The sequence below is a fragment of the Ursus maritimus genome, unplaced genomic scaffold (assembly GCF_017311325.1).
Source record: "Ursus maritimus isolate PB19 unplaced genomic scaffold, ASM1731132v1 scaffold_4, whole genome shotgun sequence".
Lineage (NCBI taxonomy): Eukaryota > Metazoa > Chordata > Mammalia > Carnivora > Ursidae > Ursus > Ursus maritimus.
The window spans coordinates 79,658,061-79,673,087 of NW_024426552.1; the positions used below are offsets into that span (position 1 = coordinate 79,658,061).

General features: G+C 38.8%; 1 protein-coding gene across 1 annotated transcript in view; it reads right to left on the reverse strand.

Annotated features, from left to right (window-relative positions):
- The window catches only part of YEATS2 (YEATS domain containing 2), a 111,269-nt gene that overhangs the window by 65,243 nt on the left and 30,999 nt on the right, over nt 1–15,027 (reverse strand). The window contains exons 3-6 of the mRNA XM_040621523.1: nt 13,015–13,112; nt 12,223–12,315; nt 8,418–8,663; nt 6,359–6,474 (exon numbers count right to left, since the gene is read on the reverse strand). Coding sequence (XP_040477457.1) covers nt 6,359–6,474; nt 8,418–8,663; nt 12,223–12,315; nt 13,015–13,112 — 553 coding nt within the window. The remainder of the gene's footprint in view (nt 1–6,358; nt 6,475–8,417; nt 8,664–12,222; nt 12,316–13,014; nt 13,113–15,027) is intronic.

The window sequence follows — 15,027 nt, forward strand, 5'->3', positions numbered from 1 at the left end:
CTGCTTGTGTTCCCTCTCTCGCTGGCTGTCTCTATCTCTGTCGAATAAATAAATAAAATCTTTAAAAAAAAAAAGTTTTTAGGGAGTCAAAAGTTATACATGGCTTTTTTTTGGTAATTTTTTTTATTAGGAGAGAGAACGAGTACACAAGTGAGTGGGAGGTGGAGGTGGGGGGGGCAAAGAGAGAGGGAGAGAGAGAATCTTAAGCAGGCTCCATGCTCAGTGCAGAGCCTGACACGGGGCTCAATCTCACAACCCTGAGATCATGACCTGAGCCGAAATCAAGAGTTGGATGCTGGGGTGCCTGGGTGGCTCAGTCAGTTAAGTCTCTGACTCTTGATCTTGGTTCAGGTCATGATCTTGGGGTCCTGGGACTAAGCCCTGCATCAGGTTCCATGCTCAGTGGGGGAGTCTGCTTGAGTATTGGCTTTCTCCCTCTCCCACTGTCCCTCCCCCTCCCCTCTCTCTCAAATAAATAAATCTTAAAAAAAAAAAAAAAAGAGTTGGATGCTTAACCAACTGAGCCACCCAGGTGCCTTTATACATGGATTTTTAACTGTGCAGGAGGTTGGTGGCCCTAACCCTCACATTGCTCAAGATTGCTCAAAGGTCAACTGAGTGTGTGTGTGCGTGGTGTGTGTGTGTGTGTAATGGAATATTCTTCAGCCATAAGAAGGAAATTCTGACATTGGTGAGAATATAGATGAATGTGGAGGGCTTCATGCTAAGTGAAATAAGCCAGACAGAGAAAGACAAATACTACATGACATCACTTACACATGAAATATTAAAAAAAGTCGAACTCATAGAAACCGAGCAGAAAGACAGTTTCCAGAGGCTAGAGGTAGGGGAAATAGAGAGGTTGGTAAAGGGTATAAATCTTCAGCTTTGAGATGAATAACGTCTGAGGATCTAATGTATAACATGGTGACTACAGTAGATAACACTGTACAATTTGCTGAGACAACAGAACTTCACACACACACACACACACACACACACACACACACACACGATAAATAGGTGACAGGGCACCTGGCTGGCTCAACTGATGGAACTTGAGACTCCTGATCTCAGGACTGTGAGTTCAAGCCCCACACTGGGTGTAGGGATTACTTAAAAATAAAATCTTAAAAAAAGTGAGGTGATAAGGGATGTGTTCTTAATTAACTTGATGGCAGGAATCCCTTCAAAATGTACACATGCATCAAATCATAATATACACTTTAAATCTTTTAATTTTGTCAATTATATGTCAAGGCTGAAAAAGGTTTTTATTGAAGTATAGTTGACACAATGTTACATTAGTTTCAGATGTACAATAGTGATTCAACAATACATTATGCTATGCTCATCATATCTGTTCCCATACAACGCTATTACAATACCACTGACTAGAATATTCCCTTTCATCCCCATGACTTATTCATTCCATAACTGGAAGCTTATACCCCACTCCCCTAAAAAATTTTTTACTTAAAAAATTTAATCTCATCAAGATTTAACAGCTCTATCACCTAACTAAGCAAAGTGAGTCTTTGCAGTTAACCCTTTCCTTTTAAACTTTTTTTTTTTTAAAGATTTTATTTATTTATTGGACAGAGAGAGACACAGCGAGAGAGGGAACACCAGCAGGCGGAGTGGGAGAGGGAGAAGCAGGCTTCCCAATGAGCAGGGAGCCCGATGAGGGGCTCGATCCCAGTACCCTGGGATCATGACCTGAGCCAAAGGCAGATGCTTAACGACTGAGCCACCCAGGCGCCCCCAGGAACATTCCCTTAAAGTTTGTTTTATTTTCTGATTACCACAATGCAATTAAAAAAAAAAATCAACCTTGCTTTTCCAAGGCCATACATGAGATCGAAATAAACTGGCATATTAATGGGTTAGGGACACTCTAGCGTTTGGGCTGATTTCATTCAGGTTTCAGGGTGCTAGAACTCTGAACTCTTCTGGTTCCTACCCACTGCTGACAGGAAGGTTACAACTGGTCTCTTACCCTTTAAAAGCAAACTAAACCATTCCCTTCAGTCCTGACCATGATAAAAATAGCATCTTTAGCTCTCCCTTTATTTCATGAGGCCTCCTTATTACATTCTGCTGAAAAATATGGTCATGGCCATCTCTACATTTATCTATACCTATTGTTACCCTTAATAATGCAGTGGGCCAAGTTATATTGATTTCTAATGTTAACCCAGACTTGCATGTCTTGGTCATGAAGTATCATCGTTTCTGTATTTAATGAATTCAGTTTCCTAATGATTTTGTTCAGTATTTCTGCACCTATATTCACAATTGTGCATGTCCTACAATTTTCCTTTTCTTACAAACTGCCTGGCTTTATTTAAAAAGTTAGGCTACCCTCATAACATAAACTGAGAAGTGTTGTCTCTTTTTCTCCAGAAGATTTTGGGGGTTTTGGTTATTTTTTTTTTTTTTTTAAGTAATCTCTACACCCAACGTGGGACTCAAACTCACAACCCCCAGATCAAGAATCTCTACCAACTGAGCCAGCAAGGCGCCCCTCCCCAGAAGATTTTGTATACAACTGAAATTATGTGCTCACTCAGCCTTTAAAGCAAACTAAGCCTAGTAGTTTGGTTTGGTTTTGTGATGGCAATGTTTTAAAAATCAGTAATTACACTTACTTAGTAGTTCTAAGACTATTCAAGGTTTTTCCTTAAGTCCTAAGTTGTATTTTTCTAGGAACTATTTCACCTAAATTTTCAAATGTACTGGCATAAAGATGTTATTTTTTTTTATCTCTTTAATAATACAGTATCTGTAGCTACGTCTTTTTTCATTTTTAATATTTTTGTCTTTTCTCCTTCATTTCACCAGGTTTGTGTATACTTTTTTCCCCTAATTCCTTTGCTTCCCCCACTGAATTATTTTGTCTAATTGAGATGTTTCGTTCACTAATTTTAAGCTTTTCTTCTACTGTAGACATTTCCTTTTAAATATCCCTTTTGTGTTACCTTTCAAATTTTGATTTTATTATTTAGTTTTGGATATTTTAATGTGATTTTTCATTGACTTACACATTGTTTAGAAGTAGTTCGAATTTCTAGACATAAAGAAGTTTTCTAGGGGCTCCTGGGTGGCTCAGTCAGTTGAGTGCCTAACTTTGGCTTGGGTCACGATCTCAGGGTCCTGGAATCGAGCCCCACATTGTCTGCTTTTCCCCCTCCCCGACCCCCAACTTGTGCACTGTCTCTCTCAAATAAATAAATAAAATCTTTAAAAAAGAAAAAGTTTTCTAGTTTTCCCACTGTCATTATTAACTTTACTGTAACAGTAGTCAAAAAAGTAGTCTGGTTGGGAGGGCCTGGGTGGCACCATCGGTTGAGTATCCAACTCGTGGTTTTGGGTCATGGTCTTAAGGTTGTGAGACAGAGCCCCACATCAGCCTCCGTGCTCAGAGCAAAACCTGCATGAGATTCTCTCTCCCTCTGCCCCTCCCCCACATACTCAAGTATACTCTGTCAAATAAATAAATCAATCTTCAAAAAAACAAAAAAACAAAAAAAGCAAAAACAAAACATAGTCTGGGAATGCCTGGCTGGCTCAGTAAGTGGAGTGTGTGACTCCTGATTTCAGGGTTGTGGGTTCAAGCCCAAGTTGGGTGTAGAGATTGCTTAACAATATTTTTAAAAAAGTAGTCTGTATGATAGAAGTCCTTTGATATTTGTTGAAGCTTGCTTTATGGCTTATTGTGTAGTCCATTTTCATAAATGTTCCTTCAGTGCTTAAAAATGTTTAACTGGGGCACCTGAGGGGGCTCAGTCAGTTAAGCATCCGACTCTTGACTTCAGCTCAGGTCATGATCTCTGGGTCGTGGGATCAAGTCGGGCGTTGGGCATGCTTCTGCTTCTCCCTCCTCTCCTCCCCCCACTCACTCTTGCTTTCTCTCTCTTTCGAATAAATTTAAATAATATCTTCTAAAAAAATCCTTAACTATTACATCTAATAGTCTATATGTATATATTAGATCACCTTTGTTAATTGATGTTCAGATCTTTTACATTCATACAGGTATTTTGCTTAATCCATCAATTACTGAGGTACATAAAATCTCTCAGTAAACTTACTAGTGCATTTAGAAATTTCTCCTACAGTACTGTCAATTTTGGTTTAGACACTTTAAGAGTGTTATCTAGTACAAAGAAGTTTAGAAATTTTCTCTCTCCCCAGTGAACAGAACTTCTTAACCTTATGTAACTCTTTTCCTTTATGAATGCTTTTAGTTTAAAATTCTATTTTACCTGTTATCAGTATGCTACACTGGTTTTCTGGTGGTTAGTATCTGCCAGCTATATCTCACTTATTTGCTTGCTTTCAGTCTTCCTATATTTAGATGTGTCACTGATAAACAACAGAGAACTAAATTTTAGATTATTTTATCTCAAGATAATAATTTCTTTTAACTAGCTAACTAAATCCCTAGGCAACTTTTATGATTATTAATATATTTAGATTTGTTGTTACTAAATCATTTTATACTATTTGTCTTGTTTTTTTTTTCTTTTTCACATCCCTCCCCCGTCCCTGCTTGCTTTCTTTTGGAATCAAGAGTTTCCCCCCTCGCCTTTTTTCATTCAATTTCCCTACCTTCCTCTTACTACTTTTGAAGTTTAAATCTCTAGGTCTATCCTTTTATTATCTTAGATACTCTAACATTCTTAACAAGTCTAAAGTAAATCAATAATTTTTCCCTCTTCCAGAACAAACAAGGACTTTACAACTCTAATGCCAATCATTCCCTCCCTAAAATCCATGATTAACCATTATTTTAGTTCTAGCTGGTCTTCAAAAAACCCAAACACCTACAAATTAAATATAATTGTTTGAAAATGTCAATGACGGTTTCTCCCCAGTCGTCTGGTGGATACATCTAGATTTCAAGTTTTGGACTTTCTTTTTTTTTTTTTAAAGATTTTATTTATTTATTTGACAGAGATAGAGACAGCCAGCGAGAGAGGGAACACAAGCAGGGGGAGTGGGAGAGGAAGAAGCAGGCTCATAGCGGAGGAGCCTGATGTGGGGCTCAATCCCACAACGCCGGGATCACGCCCTGAGCTGAAGGCAGACGCTTAACCGCTGTGCCACCCAGGTGCCCCTCAAGTTTTGGACTTTCTGAGCGGACAGGTTTTATACTATTGTTAAGACCCCAACTCTTAATACTTCACATGGTCTAACAGTCCCCTTAGCTAAATGCATGCTAACTCTAAAATAATCTATAAAATAGAAATCTAATTGCTTTAATCACATTTTATATGCTTCCATTTAAATACTATCACACAGACCATTAGAAATCTTTGCTTTCATTATCTGAGATTTTTAAATGTACTTCTTGTTTGTTATTTTTGGTCCATTAACTGGGGCTTGGAAGATTCCCCAAAACCTGATTTTTCCCCTCAAATAATTACTGTCTGCCCCAGTCCTTTATTTTCAATAACTGAATCTAATTACAATTTTCATAAATATATTCACATATTCAACAATCAAATATTTAGTGAATACCAACTACTGTAAGATACAAAACAAACAACATACTTTCTACCCTAAGGAGATTCCAGTGTGATTTGGGAAAAATACATAAAAACAGGAAATGACTATATAAAGATGATGAGAGCACAGAGAAAATATACCAGTGAGGGAGGAGAAACGCAAATAAAGACCTTGTGAGAAAATAACACTCTTAACGCTAGTTGGAAGATTTATATCTTTATCCATTTCTAGATACTTGGCAAAATGACGGCGCTCCCACAAGCCACCATGAGATCATATCGTTAAAGAGCTAGCCCTTCAGCTGGGAGAAATTCTGCCTTCAAGACATGCCCTGCACCTTTTTGTTAAAAATTTAAAACATTTCAATTTGGACAACAAACACTTTTTAGCTATTAGCTAAGGCCCTGAAGGACAGACCTAGGTCAGAAAAAGTCAAAAGTTCTTCTAAACTTATCCACACTAATACGCTTGACAAAATACACCATTTGCATATCGGGTGCCTGGCTGGCCAGTCAGTGGACTGTGCGAGACTCTTGATTGTGTTCCAGCCCTATGTTGGGTATAGAGGTTACTTAAAACTAAATCTTAAAAAAAAAAATACTGTTTGTAAAACTCATATCTTAGAAACTTTTACCAAGCACAATTTTACTCTATGTCAAAGATTAGCAGACATACTGAGGCAGTTCCAAGTCTCTGGACCTTAGTTTACTTTTAAAACAACTAAGAGTTTGAGAGATAAAATCCTTAAGGCCTCTTCCTACAATAATACTACGATAATAAAACTATGCCAGAGTATTAACATAAATGGAAAACTGAAAATGAGAGAATTCAACTGGATACTCACTTGGACACATTGCCCACTACTATTGTTTTCTTTACAAAAAGTCGTGAAGTCTCATCTCCTGCAAGATCAGCATTCCGCTGCTCTGTTTTATGAGAGCCAGTAATACTAGCAGTGTCCTGAAAGAAATCATAATCAATTTTCACTTTCAATTTGGACAATTTCCAATAGGCAGAAACCACAAAATCATTCAAGGTATGAATGGAGCAATTCAGATTTTTTTTTTTAATTACAAAATCCTCTGGCTCTGTGACAACTCTCAGAGCCTAAAAGTAATTTTACTGTATCTTTTCCTTTAGTTTACATAAAATGTTTACTCACTGTAACTCCACGTGTATACATGTGTTTTTAACAATCATACACATCTGTGCTGTAGATACAAATAGGATATGGAAGGATATACAAGAAACTATTACAGTAGCAACCTCTGGGAAATGGGAATGGGGGAAGAGGTCAATGGAATTACCTTCTTTTCAACCTTCTGTATTATTAAAAATTTTTCAATGAGAAGTAATGTAGACAAATGATTAACTTAAAGTTTGACTATGGAGATAGACTGCCAGGGTTTAAATCCTGGTTCTTCAACTTACTAGATGTGAAATTTTGTGTAATTACTTGACTTCTCTGTCTCAATTTCCTCATCTATAAAATAAGGATAACAATTTTATTATTGTTATCTGGCTGGCTCTGTCGGTGGAGCATATGACAGCTGATCTCTGGGTTGTGAGTTCGAGCCCCACCTTGGGTGTACAGATTACTTAAAAATTAAAAAAAAACCCTAGGGGCACCTGGGTAGCTCAGTCGGTTAAACATCCGACTCCTGATTTCAGCTCAGGGCATGATCTCAGGGTCCTGGGATTGAGCCCTGCGCCAGTCTCCACACTGAGAATGAAACCTGCTTAAGATTCTCTCTCCCCCCCACCCTCTGCCCCTCTCTGCCACTTTCTCTAAAAAAAATTAAAAATAAAATAAGGATAACAGTACCTGTTTTACATGATTATTTTCTACAGTTCTCAGAGAAGTGCCTGGTACATAGTACTAAATATTTGTTCCATAAACATGAGCATATTATACACAAGATGGTAAGTTTCTAAATCCTTTGACCAGTATTGCCTAAATTCTTTTTAATTAAAAACAAAAACAAAAACGGGTGCCTGGCTGGCTTCTTTGGTAGAACATGCAACCTCTTGATCCGGGGGCTGTTAAGTTTGAGCCCCACACTGAGTGCAGATATTACTTTAAAATCTTAAAACACAACCCCCCCCGCCAAAAAAAAGCATTATTACTGGTAAGAAACAAGTAAATCCAAACGAGTTTTAATTTTTGGGTGGTGGCATTGTGAATGACTTTTCTATTCCTTTTTACTTTCCTGTAGTTTAAAATTTTCAACAATGAACACATATGAATTTATAATCAGAAAATTTTTTAAATTTGATTTTTATCAAAAATAAATCAAATCTTTGATGTCTGAATATGTGAAAAGCAACCTGGAGATTTCCTCTACCACAGAACACCTGGCTGAGAAAAATCATCCAATAAGGGCTCCATAGCCAAATATTATATCAAGAAGTTCAGAGCAGCGTGAGGTAGAAACTCAAGTAAGAAAATGGCAGGATCAAAGAGGAATAAACAGTTTTTAATTCTATTTATTATTATTGCCAAGTTTCCCCTAGTTATTAAAGCATCTTATTAAAGCATTAAACTTTCATAAAGAAAAATGCTGAAGAGAGAACAAACATGACAGAATGGAAAGACCTTGCATAAGGTCATAGAACTGCCAATTCCTCAAGGTTTCTCTCTCATCAATGTGGATGGCATCTAGGAGTTGTGCCATGCACAGTTCTGTTTCAGTTTAATTCTCAGCTTAATTCAGTTTAATTCTCAGTTCTGATACTTGTGGACAAATGTAACTGTAAGCTCTCTAAGACTCAGTTTCCCCATCTCCAAAGGGGATATAATTAATCTATTTCCTAGGGTTCCTATGAAGGTGAAATGGAATAAATGTACATACTTAATAAATACTAGTTCCCTTCTCCTCTCCCTCCCACCCAACGAACTATACCCTTCCAGTATTTCGGCTTGGTCTCTGTTCCATGTTGTTTGAGAGTCTTTCTTCTATATCCATATTGCTGTTATTGTCTTTATCAGATAAGAAGTCATTATGTTGAGATAAAGAATCACTTTCTGAATGATTGGCTGATGGTGTCTCTGATCTCTGATTGGCAGGAGAGGATGACCTAGATGGTGACTCCAAAAACTTCTTGATAGCAGGATGATTAAAAACCATTGTATCACATGTCTTTGATCCCTGCAAAAATGAAAGCAAACAAAACAAACTTTTAATCAAATGCACCAAAAGTAGGTAAAATTTCAATCTTTCCAAAAACCCTCATCTATTTAGGGATCATGCTTAAAATCCTTCAAAATCTCCCCACACCCATAAAATGAAGTCCAAACTCCTTAACATGGTCTGAAGCAACAAAAGCTAGAAAGCGATAATTATGTGAAGGTCCTAACACTAAAATCTAAAGGTGCAAGTTCTCTGAAACTAAACGAAAAATAGAAGTAAGTATATAGTAACATATGGAAAGTAAGATTTGACTCTTAAGAAAAATAAGCCTCACGCTGCTTTAACACGAACACATTAACTGCTCTAAATATTCCTGTAAAATATATAAAGATTTTAAAAAAACGTATACGTAAAATGGCTCCCATGTAGGAGTAAAATGTAGTATAGAATGCTTTAAAATGATTAATACTTACATATAAAATTTGTCATCAGTCTAGTACTGAAGTCTGGAGTATTTTTGTGTATCTTGTTACTTGGATACAAAATACAGTGCATTCTGTTATAATGCGATACACTCTACAGTTCCTAGGAAGCCAAGCTTTTAAAAACTGTGCAATTAACATAATTTAGGGAGAAGAAAGGAGCCAGGGCCTAGTACTTCAAAGCAACAAAATTATTGCATCTCAATAATAAAGGGTATTTTTTAGAGCTGTGATGTATTTTGTTACAGCAAACTAAAAACAACTAAATGGCAGATCATAATAGACAAAAATACACCTAAATATCCTTGAATAAATTCTAATCAGAGTATAACAGGAAAAAAAAAATCAGTGCATTTCTAGAATACCAAATAACAGTTCAGAACTGCTAATGGGGGAGGGATGCTGCCTGGGTAGCATAGTCGGTTAAGCATCCAACTCTTCGTTTCAGCTCAGGTCGTGATCTCAGGGTCAGGAGATCAATCCCCACATCGGGCCCCCACCCAGCACGGAGTCAGCTTAAGTTTCTCTCTCCCTCTGTTCCCCATTTCCACCGTGCTCACTCACGCACACGCTCTCTCTCTCAAATAAATCAATCTTAAAAAACAGGAAAACATTAAATGGACAACCAGCTCTTCAAACAGAGTAGCTACAAGTCCCATGTCATGCAGATGCTAGCTTGCAATGTCCACCTTGTTGGATCAATAGCAAGCCATGTAACAGGTGACAGTAAAATCTGCCCTGGGTTGAAGAGTATCTCCCAAAACTTCATGTCCACCCTGAACCTGTGAATATGACTTTATTTGGAAATAGGGTCTTTGCAGATATAATCAAGTTAAGATAATGTCATACTGGATTAGGGCTTAACTAATAAGAGGGAAATGTGGGGAGAGAGAAACTGTGAAGACACACAAGAGGGAAAACATCCATGTGCAGATAGGGGCAGAAAATGGAGTGATGTGGCCACAAGCCAAGGAATACCAAGGTTTGCCAGCAAGTGTCAGAAGGTAGGAGAAGGTGAGGAAGGATTCTTTCCTAGAGCCTTCAGAGAGAACATGGTCCAGCAACACCTTGATTTTGGACTGTTAGCCTCCTGAATCATGAGATAATAAATTCCTCTTGTTTTAAGCCACCAAGCTTGTGGTAATTTGTTATGGGAGCTCTAAAAAATAGTTCAGACTCTAGTGTGTATTATGGAAACTCCTGTAGTAGAAAAAACGACTATCTAACATCTAAGATTAGATTTCTCTAAGACAACTGGGAGTATGACCAATGCCAGGTACCCTCAAGCAACAAAGGATGACATAAAAGCCAAAACATGGTTATCTCTTATTTGTAAAAACCATGGGGGACAATGCAAACCAGTATGGCATCACACCGTCCTTAGCCCTGCCACTCTCAACTACCCACGTACTATCCACGAGAATTATCTAATTCTAATGGAGAAAACTTAAGAAAAAGAAATTTTAGAATGAAAAATGAACAAGTTATATGAAATTATCAAAATGTCAAACAAGAAGAAACACTTCTGTTTCAGTTTAATCCTATCCCCATTCCTTTATAATTGCAGCAATCCAGTGGCAATCACATTAATTAAGTGATTAAACTTAATATTCCAGGAGCGCCTGGGTGGCTCAGATGGTTAACTGTCTGCCTTTGGCTCAGATCATGATCCCAGGGTCCTGGGATCAAGCCTCGCATCAGGCTCCCTGCTCAGTGACGGGCCTGCTTCTCTCTCTCCTTCTACTGCTCCCCCTGCTTGTGCTCTGTCAAATAAATAAACAAAATCTTTAAAATAAATGAATGAATGAATGAATGAATAAATAAATGAATAAATAAACTTAATATTCCAAACAGCAGGACAACCTAATTACTAGGTCTCCTGATGTGCAACAATATGAGGCATACAGCATCACCTATAAAGTATTATTGCCAAAACCCTCTAACTTTAATCAGACCTTTAGACCCAACTACCAGTTTGCAGAAAAAGAGAGGGAATGAAGGAATAACCCAAGGGAAAAAAAATAAACCCAAAGTGTGGGATATTCTATAAAGATAAATGGTCTGATCTCTTTACATAAGTCAATATAATGGGGGGGGAAGGTGAACTATTTTAGATAAAATGAGTCTAGAGAAACAAAACAACCAAATGTAGTCCATGAACCTTGATTAATTAGATCCTATGTCAAAAAACCAGCTTTAAAAAATATTTGGGGGAGGACTGGGAAGATCTGAATATGGACTGGTTATCAAATAATATCAGGAAGTCACAGAAGAATATCCTTTAGGAAATACAAGATTTAAGTATTTATGGGTGAGATGTCATGATGCCTGGAACTTGTTTTCAAATGTTTTACAAAAAAATAAGATAAAGCAAAGATGATAAAATGTTAAGATGGTGAATCTAAGTGATGCATAAACAGGTACTTATTTCATCTTTTCTGTGTATCTGAAATTTTTCATAGAAAGTGAGGGAAAAAAATCAGGGCTTCCTGAATAGGGTATATCTACTGAAACTACAAACTGCTATTCATTAGGAAAATCAATCTATCTATAACTTATTCCAAAGCCAATCGCAATCAAAGGAAGAATAAGGCAAGTTAGAACAGGGTCTCACTCAACTTTGTATCTACAAAGCCTAGGAACAATGCTAAATATTAGTTGGAGAAGGATTTAATATAAAGGAAAAAATGTCGGGGTGCCTGATGGCTAATTCAGTTAAGTATATGACTCTTGGTTTCAGCTCAGGTCATGATCTCAGGGTCATGAGACTGAGCCCTGTGTCAGGCTCTGGGCTGGGCATGGAGCCTGCTTAAGATTCTCTCTCTCCCTCTCCCTCTGCCCCTCGCCCACCCCACGCGCAAGCACGCATGCTCTCTCTAAATAAAAAATTCAAAAATTAAAAATAAAGAAGGGAAACATGATTCCTAGGATTATTGACAGTTTATGTATTTTCCCAGGAAGGCAGGCTAGGCTTCTTGAATTCCAAAGGTCAATATAAGAAACATTTCAAAGGCAGGAATTTCATATCAACACTAATCTCCTCTTCACACAATAAATATGGATAGCCAGAATGACTGTATATGAGGAAGACTTACCTCAGAGACTTTTAGAAGTCCTGCAGAAGCATAGTAGTTTGCAACAATGCAGGCACGAAGTTTATCCATCATCCTTCTTGCCTCAATCAGTCGCTAAAAACAAATGTTAACTTGTTACTTTAAAAAACAGAAATGACAGAAAAGATATACTATAAAAAATTCATAAAATAAGAAATACAAATGACCAAAAGCTCAATTCTCTAATAATCAAAGAAAGGCAAATAAAAATGACCATCTCCACCTGTCAAATTGCAAAAGATTTTTTTAAAAAACAGCAAAAGCCAATGTTTACAGGAGTATACAGACATGTGAGGATGTATATTTATATGTATATATGCATATTCATTGAGAAATGTCACAAAGATCCTGGGCACAAGAGCAAAAACAAATTATCTTTTGGGATGGAATTTCAAGTAATTTTTTCTGCAATTTCATTTATATATATAAAAAAAGGCACATGCCTTTTTTTTCCCAAAATGAGAACACTCTTTTTTAAAAGAACAGCAAGTGGCGGGGCGGGGGGGCACCTGCATGGCTCAGTTAAGCATCTGACTCTTGATTTCGTTTCAGATCATGATCTCAGGGTCCTGGGATTGAGCTGCACATCTGCATCAGGCTCCCCACTGAGTGGGAAGTCTGCTTCTCCCTCTCCCTCTGCCCCTCCCCGCTGCTCACGTGCTCTCAAATAAATCTTTAATAAATAAAAGAACAGCAAAGGGGAAAAACCATGATTCATCTCAATAAACTTTTTTGCAACAGCTTTGTTGTTTTTTTAATTTATCACCATTATACCTGGTCAATGACTTCAATTTCATGTTCCTTATTCTTCATTTCAAGTGCAAATTGTTCCTTAATAATAGTCTCAATCTTCTGCACAGCAGCATCTCGAGCTGCATAAAGAACATAAAATAATCCACAGTCTAATTACTCAGTGACTGTCTTGATTTAAGTCAGTATGCAATAGAAGAAACCCAGGAAACAGTAACTCCTACATGGAGAAACCTAGTAGCCTCCACCTTAACCAATGATGAAAAGTTAACATCACTAATATGGGGGCAAACTGACTTCATGTGTTTCTGACATAATGCACTGAGAAGTCTACATCACTCTAAGGCATTCTGGCCAAAATGCTAAATCTAATTACAGAGAACATCAAACAAACCTAAACTGAAGGACATTCTAAAAATAACTGGCTTTCATGATTCAAATATTAGAGTCAAGAAAGGCAGAAAGGTTGAGGAGCTTAAAAGAGACTACAGAGACAGGACAACAAAATGCACTGTGTGATCCTGGACCAGAGCCTAGAGAGGGGAAATAGTTATAAAACACAATACTGAGAAACTGGTAACACCTGAATATGGACTGGACGTTACATAATGTAATGGATGAATGTTAAAATTTCTTGCTTCTGATAATAGTACTGTGATTACATAAGAGAATCTCCTTATGAAATACACTTGTGTTTACAGGTATCCAATTTATTTTCCAACGATTTAAAAAGCATGATGTGCATACACCCTGCATGCATACATGCATGTATTTGAGAGAGAGACAGAGAGTGTTTAGGGGTAGGGAAAAAGACTGATAAATCAAATGAGGCAAAATATAAACAACTGGCAAATTAATCTGGATAAAAGACATACAAGTATTTTTTTGCAATTTTTGTTTGGAATTATACCAAAATAAAATTCCTGAAAAAGAAAAAGAAATCCATTAAGATTCTGAAAGATATATTTGGTGACCTGTGAAAAACCACAGTCCCAAGGACAAAGAAAAGAAAGAGTTAGCTAGAATATTAGTTAAGATGGCGGAGGAGTAGGGGACCCCTTTTTCAGCCGGTCCTCCGAGTCGAGCTGGATAGGTACCAGACCAGCCTAAACACCCACGGAACCAGCCTGAGACGCAGGAAGACGACTGATCTCTACAAATGAACATCTCCAGCGCTGAGTACTGAGACGGCAGGGGACTATGAAACTGTGCACAGATATCGGAAGATAAACAGAAGGGGGAGGGAGCCGCCGCGTTCGGGTGCCGGGAAGTGGTAGCCACTTGCACAGGAGAGCGGGCGGGGCTCGCGGACAGCACCCGCAAAACAGCAGACTGAGACCGTAAGCTGGGTGCGTGCGCCACCAGGCATCTCGCAAAACACCGGAATCCTGGTGCGCTCACTGGATCCAGACTGAGACCGGGAGATCCGGGAGCGCGCGCGCGGGGCGGCTGGCGGCTGGCGGCATTAGAAACACAAAGGACAGAGACGCGCCGGCCCTGGAAGCGAGGGCTGGGACGCCGGGTGTGGGGCGCACATCCCGGGACGCTGCAGGGTTGAGCAGCACCAACAGAAACAGAGTTAAAGTGGCCAGAACATTAGTAGAGAACGGGCCGCAATCCCTCTGTTCTGAGACAGAGGCTGAAATTAGGCCGCTGCTGTTCTGACTCTCAGAAGAGGCACAGCAAACCGCCAGGGAAAGCCGCCAGAGAACAAAAGCCTGGAAAAACCGGCTCAGGGAGTGCCCATCCCCATCCCCCCTCGCAGGGGACACGGAGACTCTACCCAAACAGGGTTGCCTGAGTATCGGCGCGGCAGGCCCCTCCCCCAGAACACAGAAGGCAGGCTGAAAAATCAAGAAGCCCACAACCCGAGGCGCCTGGGTGGCGCAGTCATCGAGCGCCTGTCTTCGGCTTAGGGCGTGATCCCGGCGTTCCGGAAAGGAGTCCCTCATCGGGCTCCTCCGCTGGGAGCCTGCTTCTTCCTCTCCCACTCCCCTGCTTCTGTTCCCTCTCTCGCTGGTTGGCTGCCACATAAAT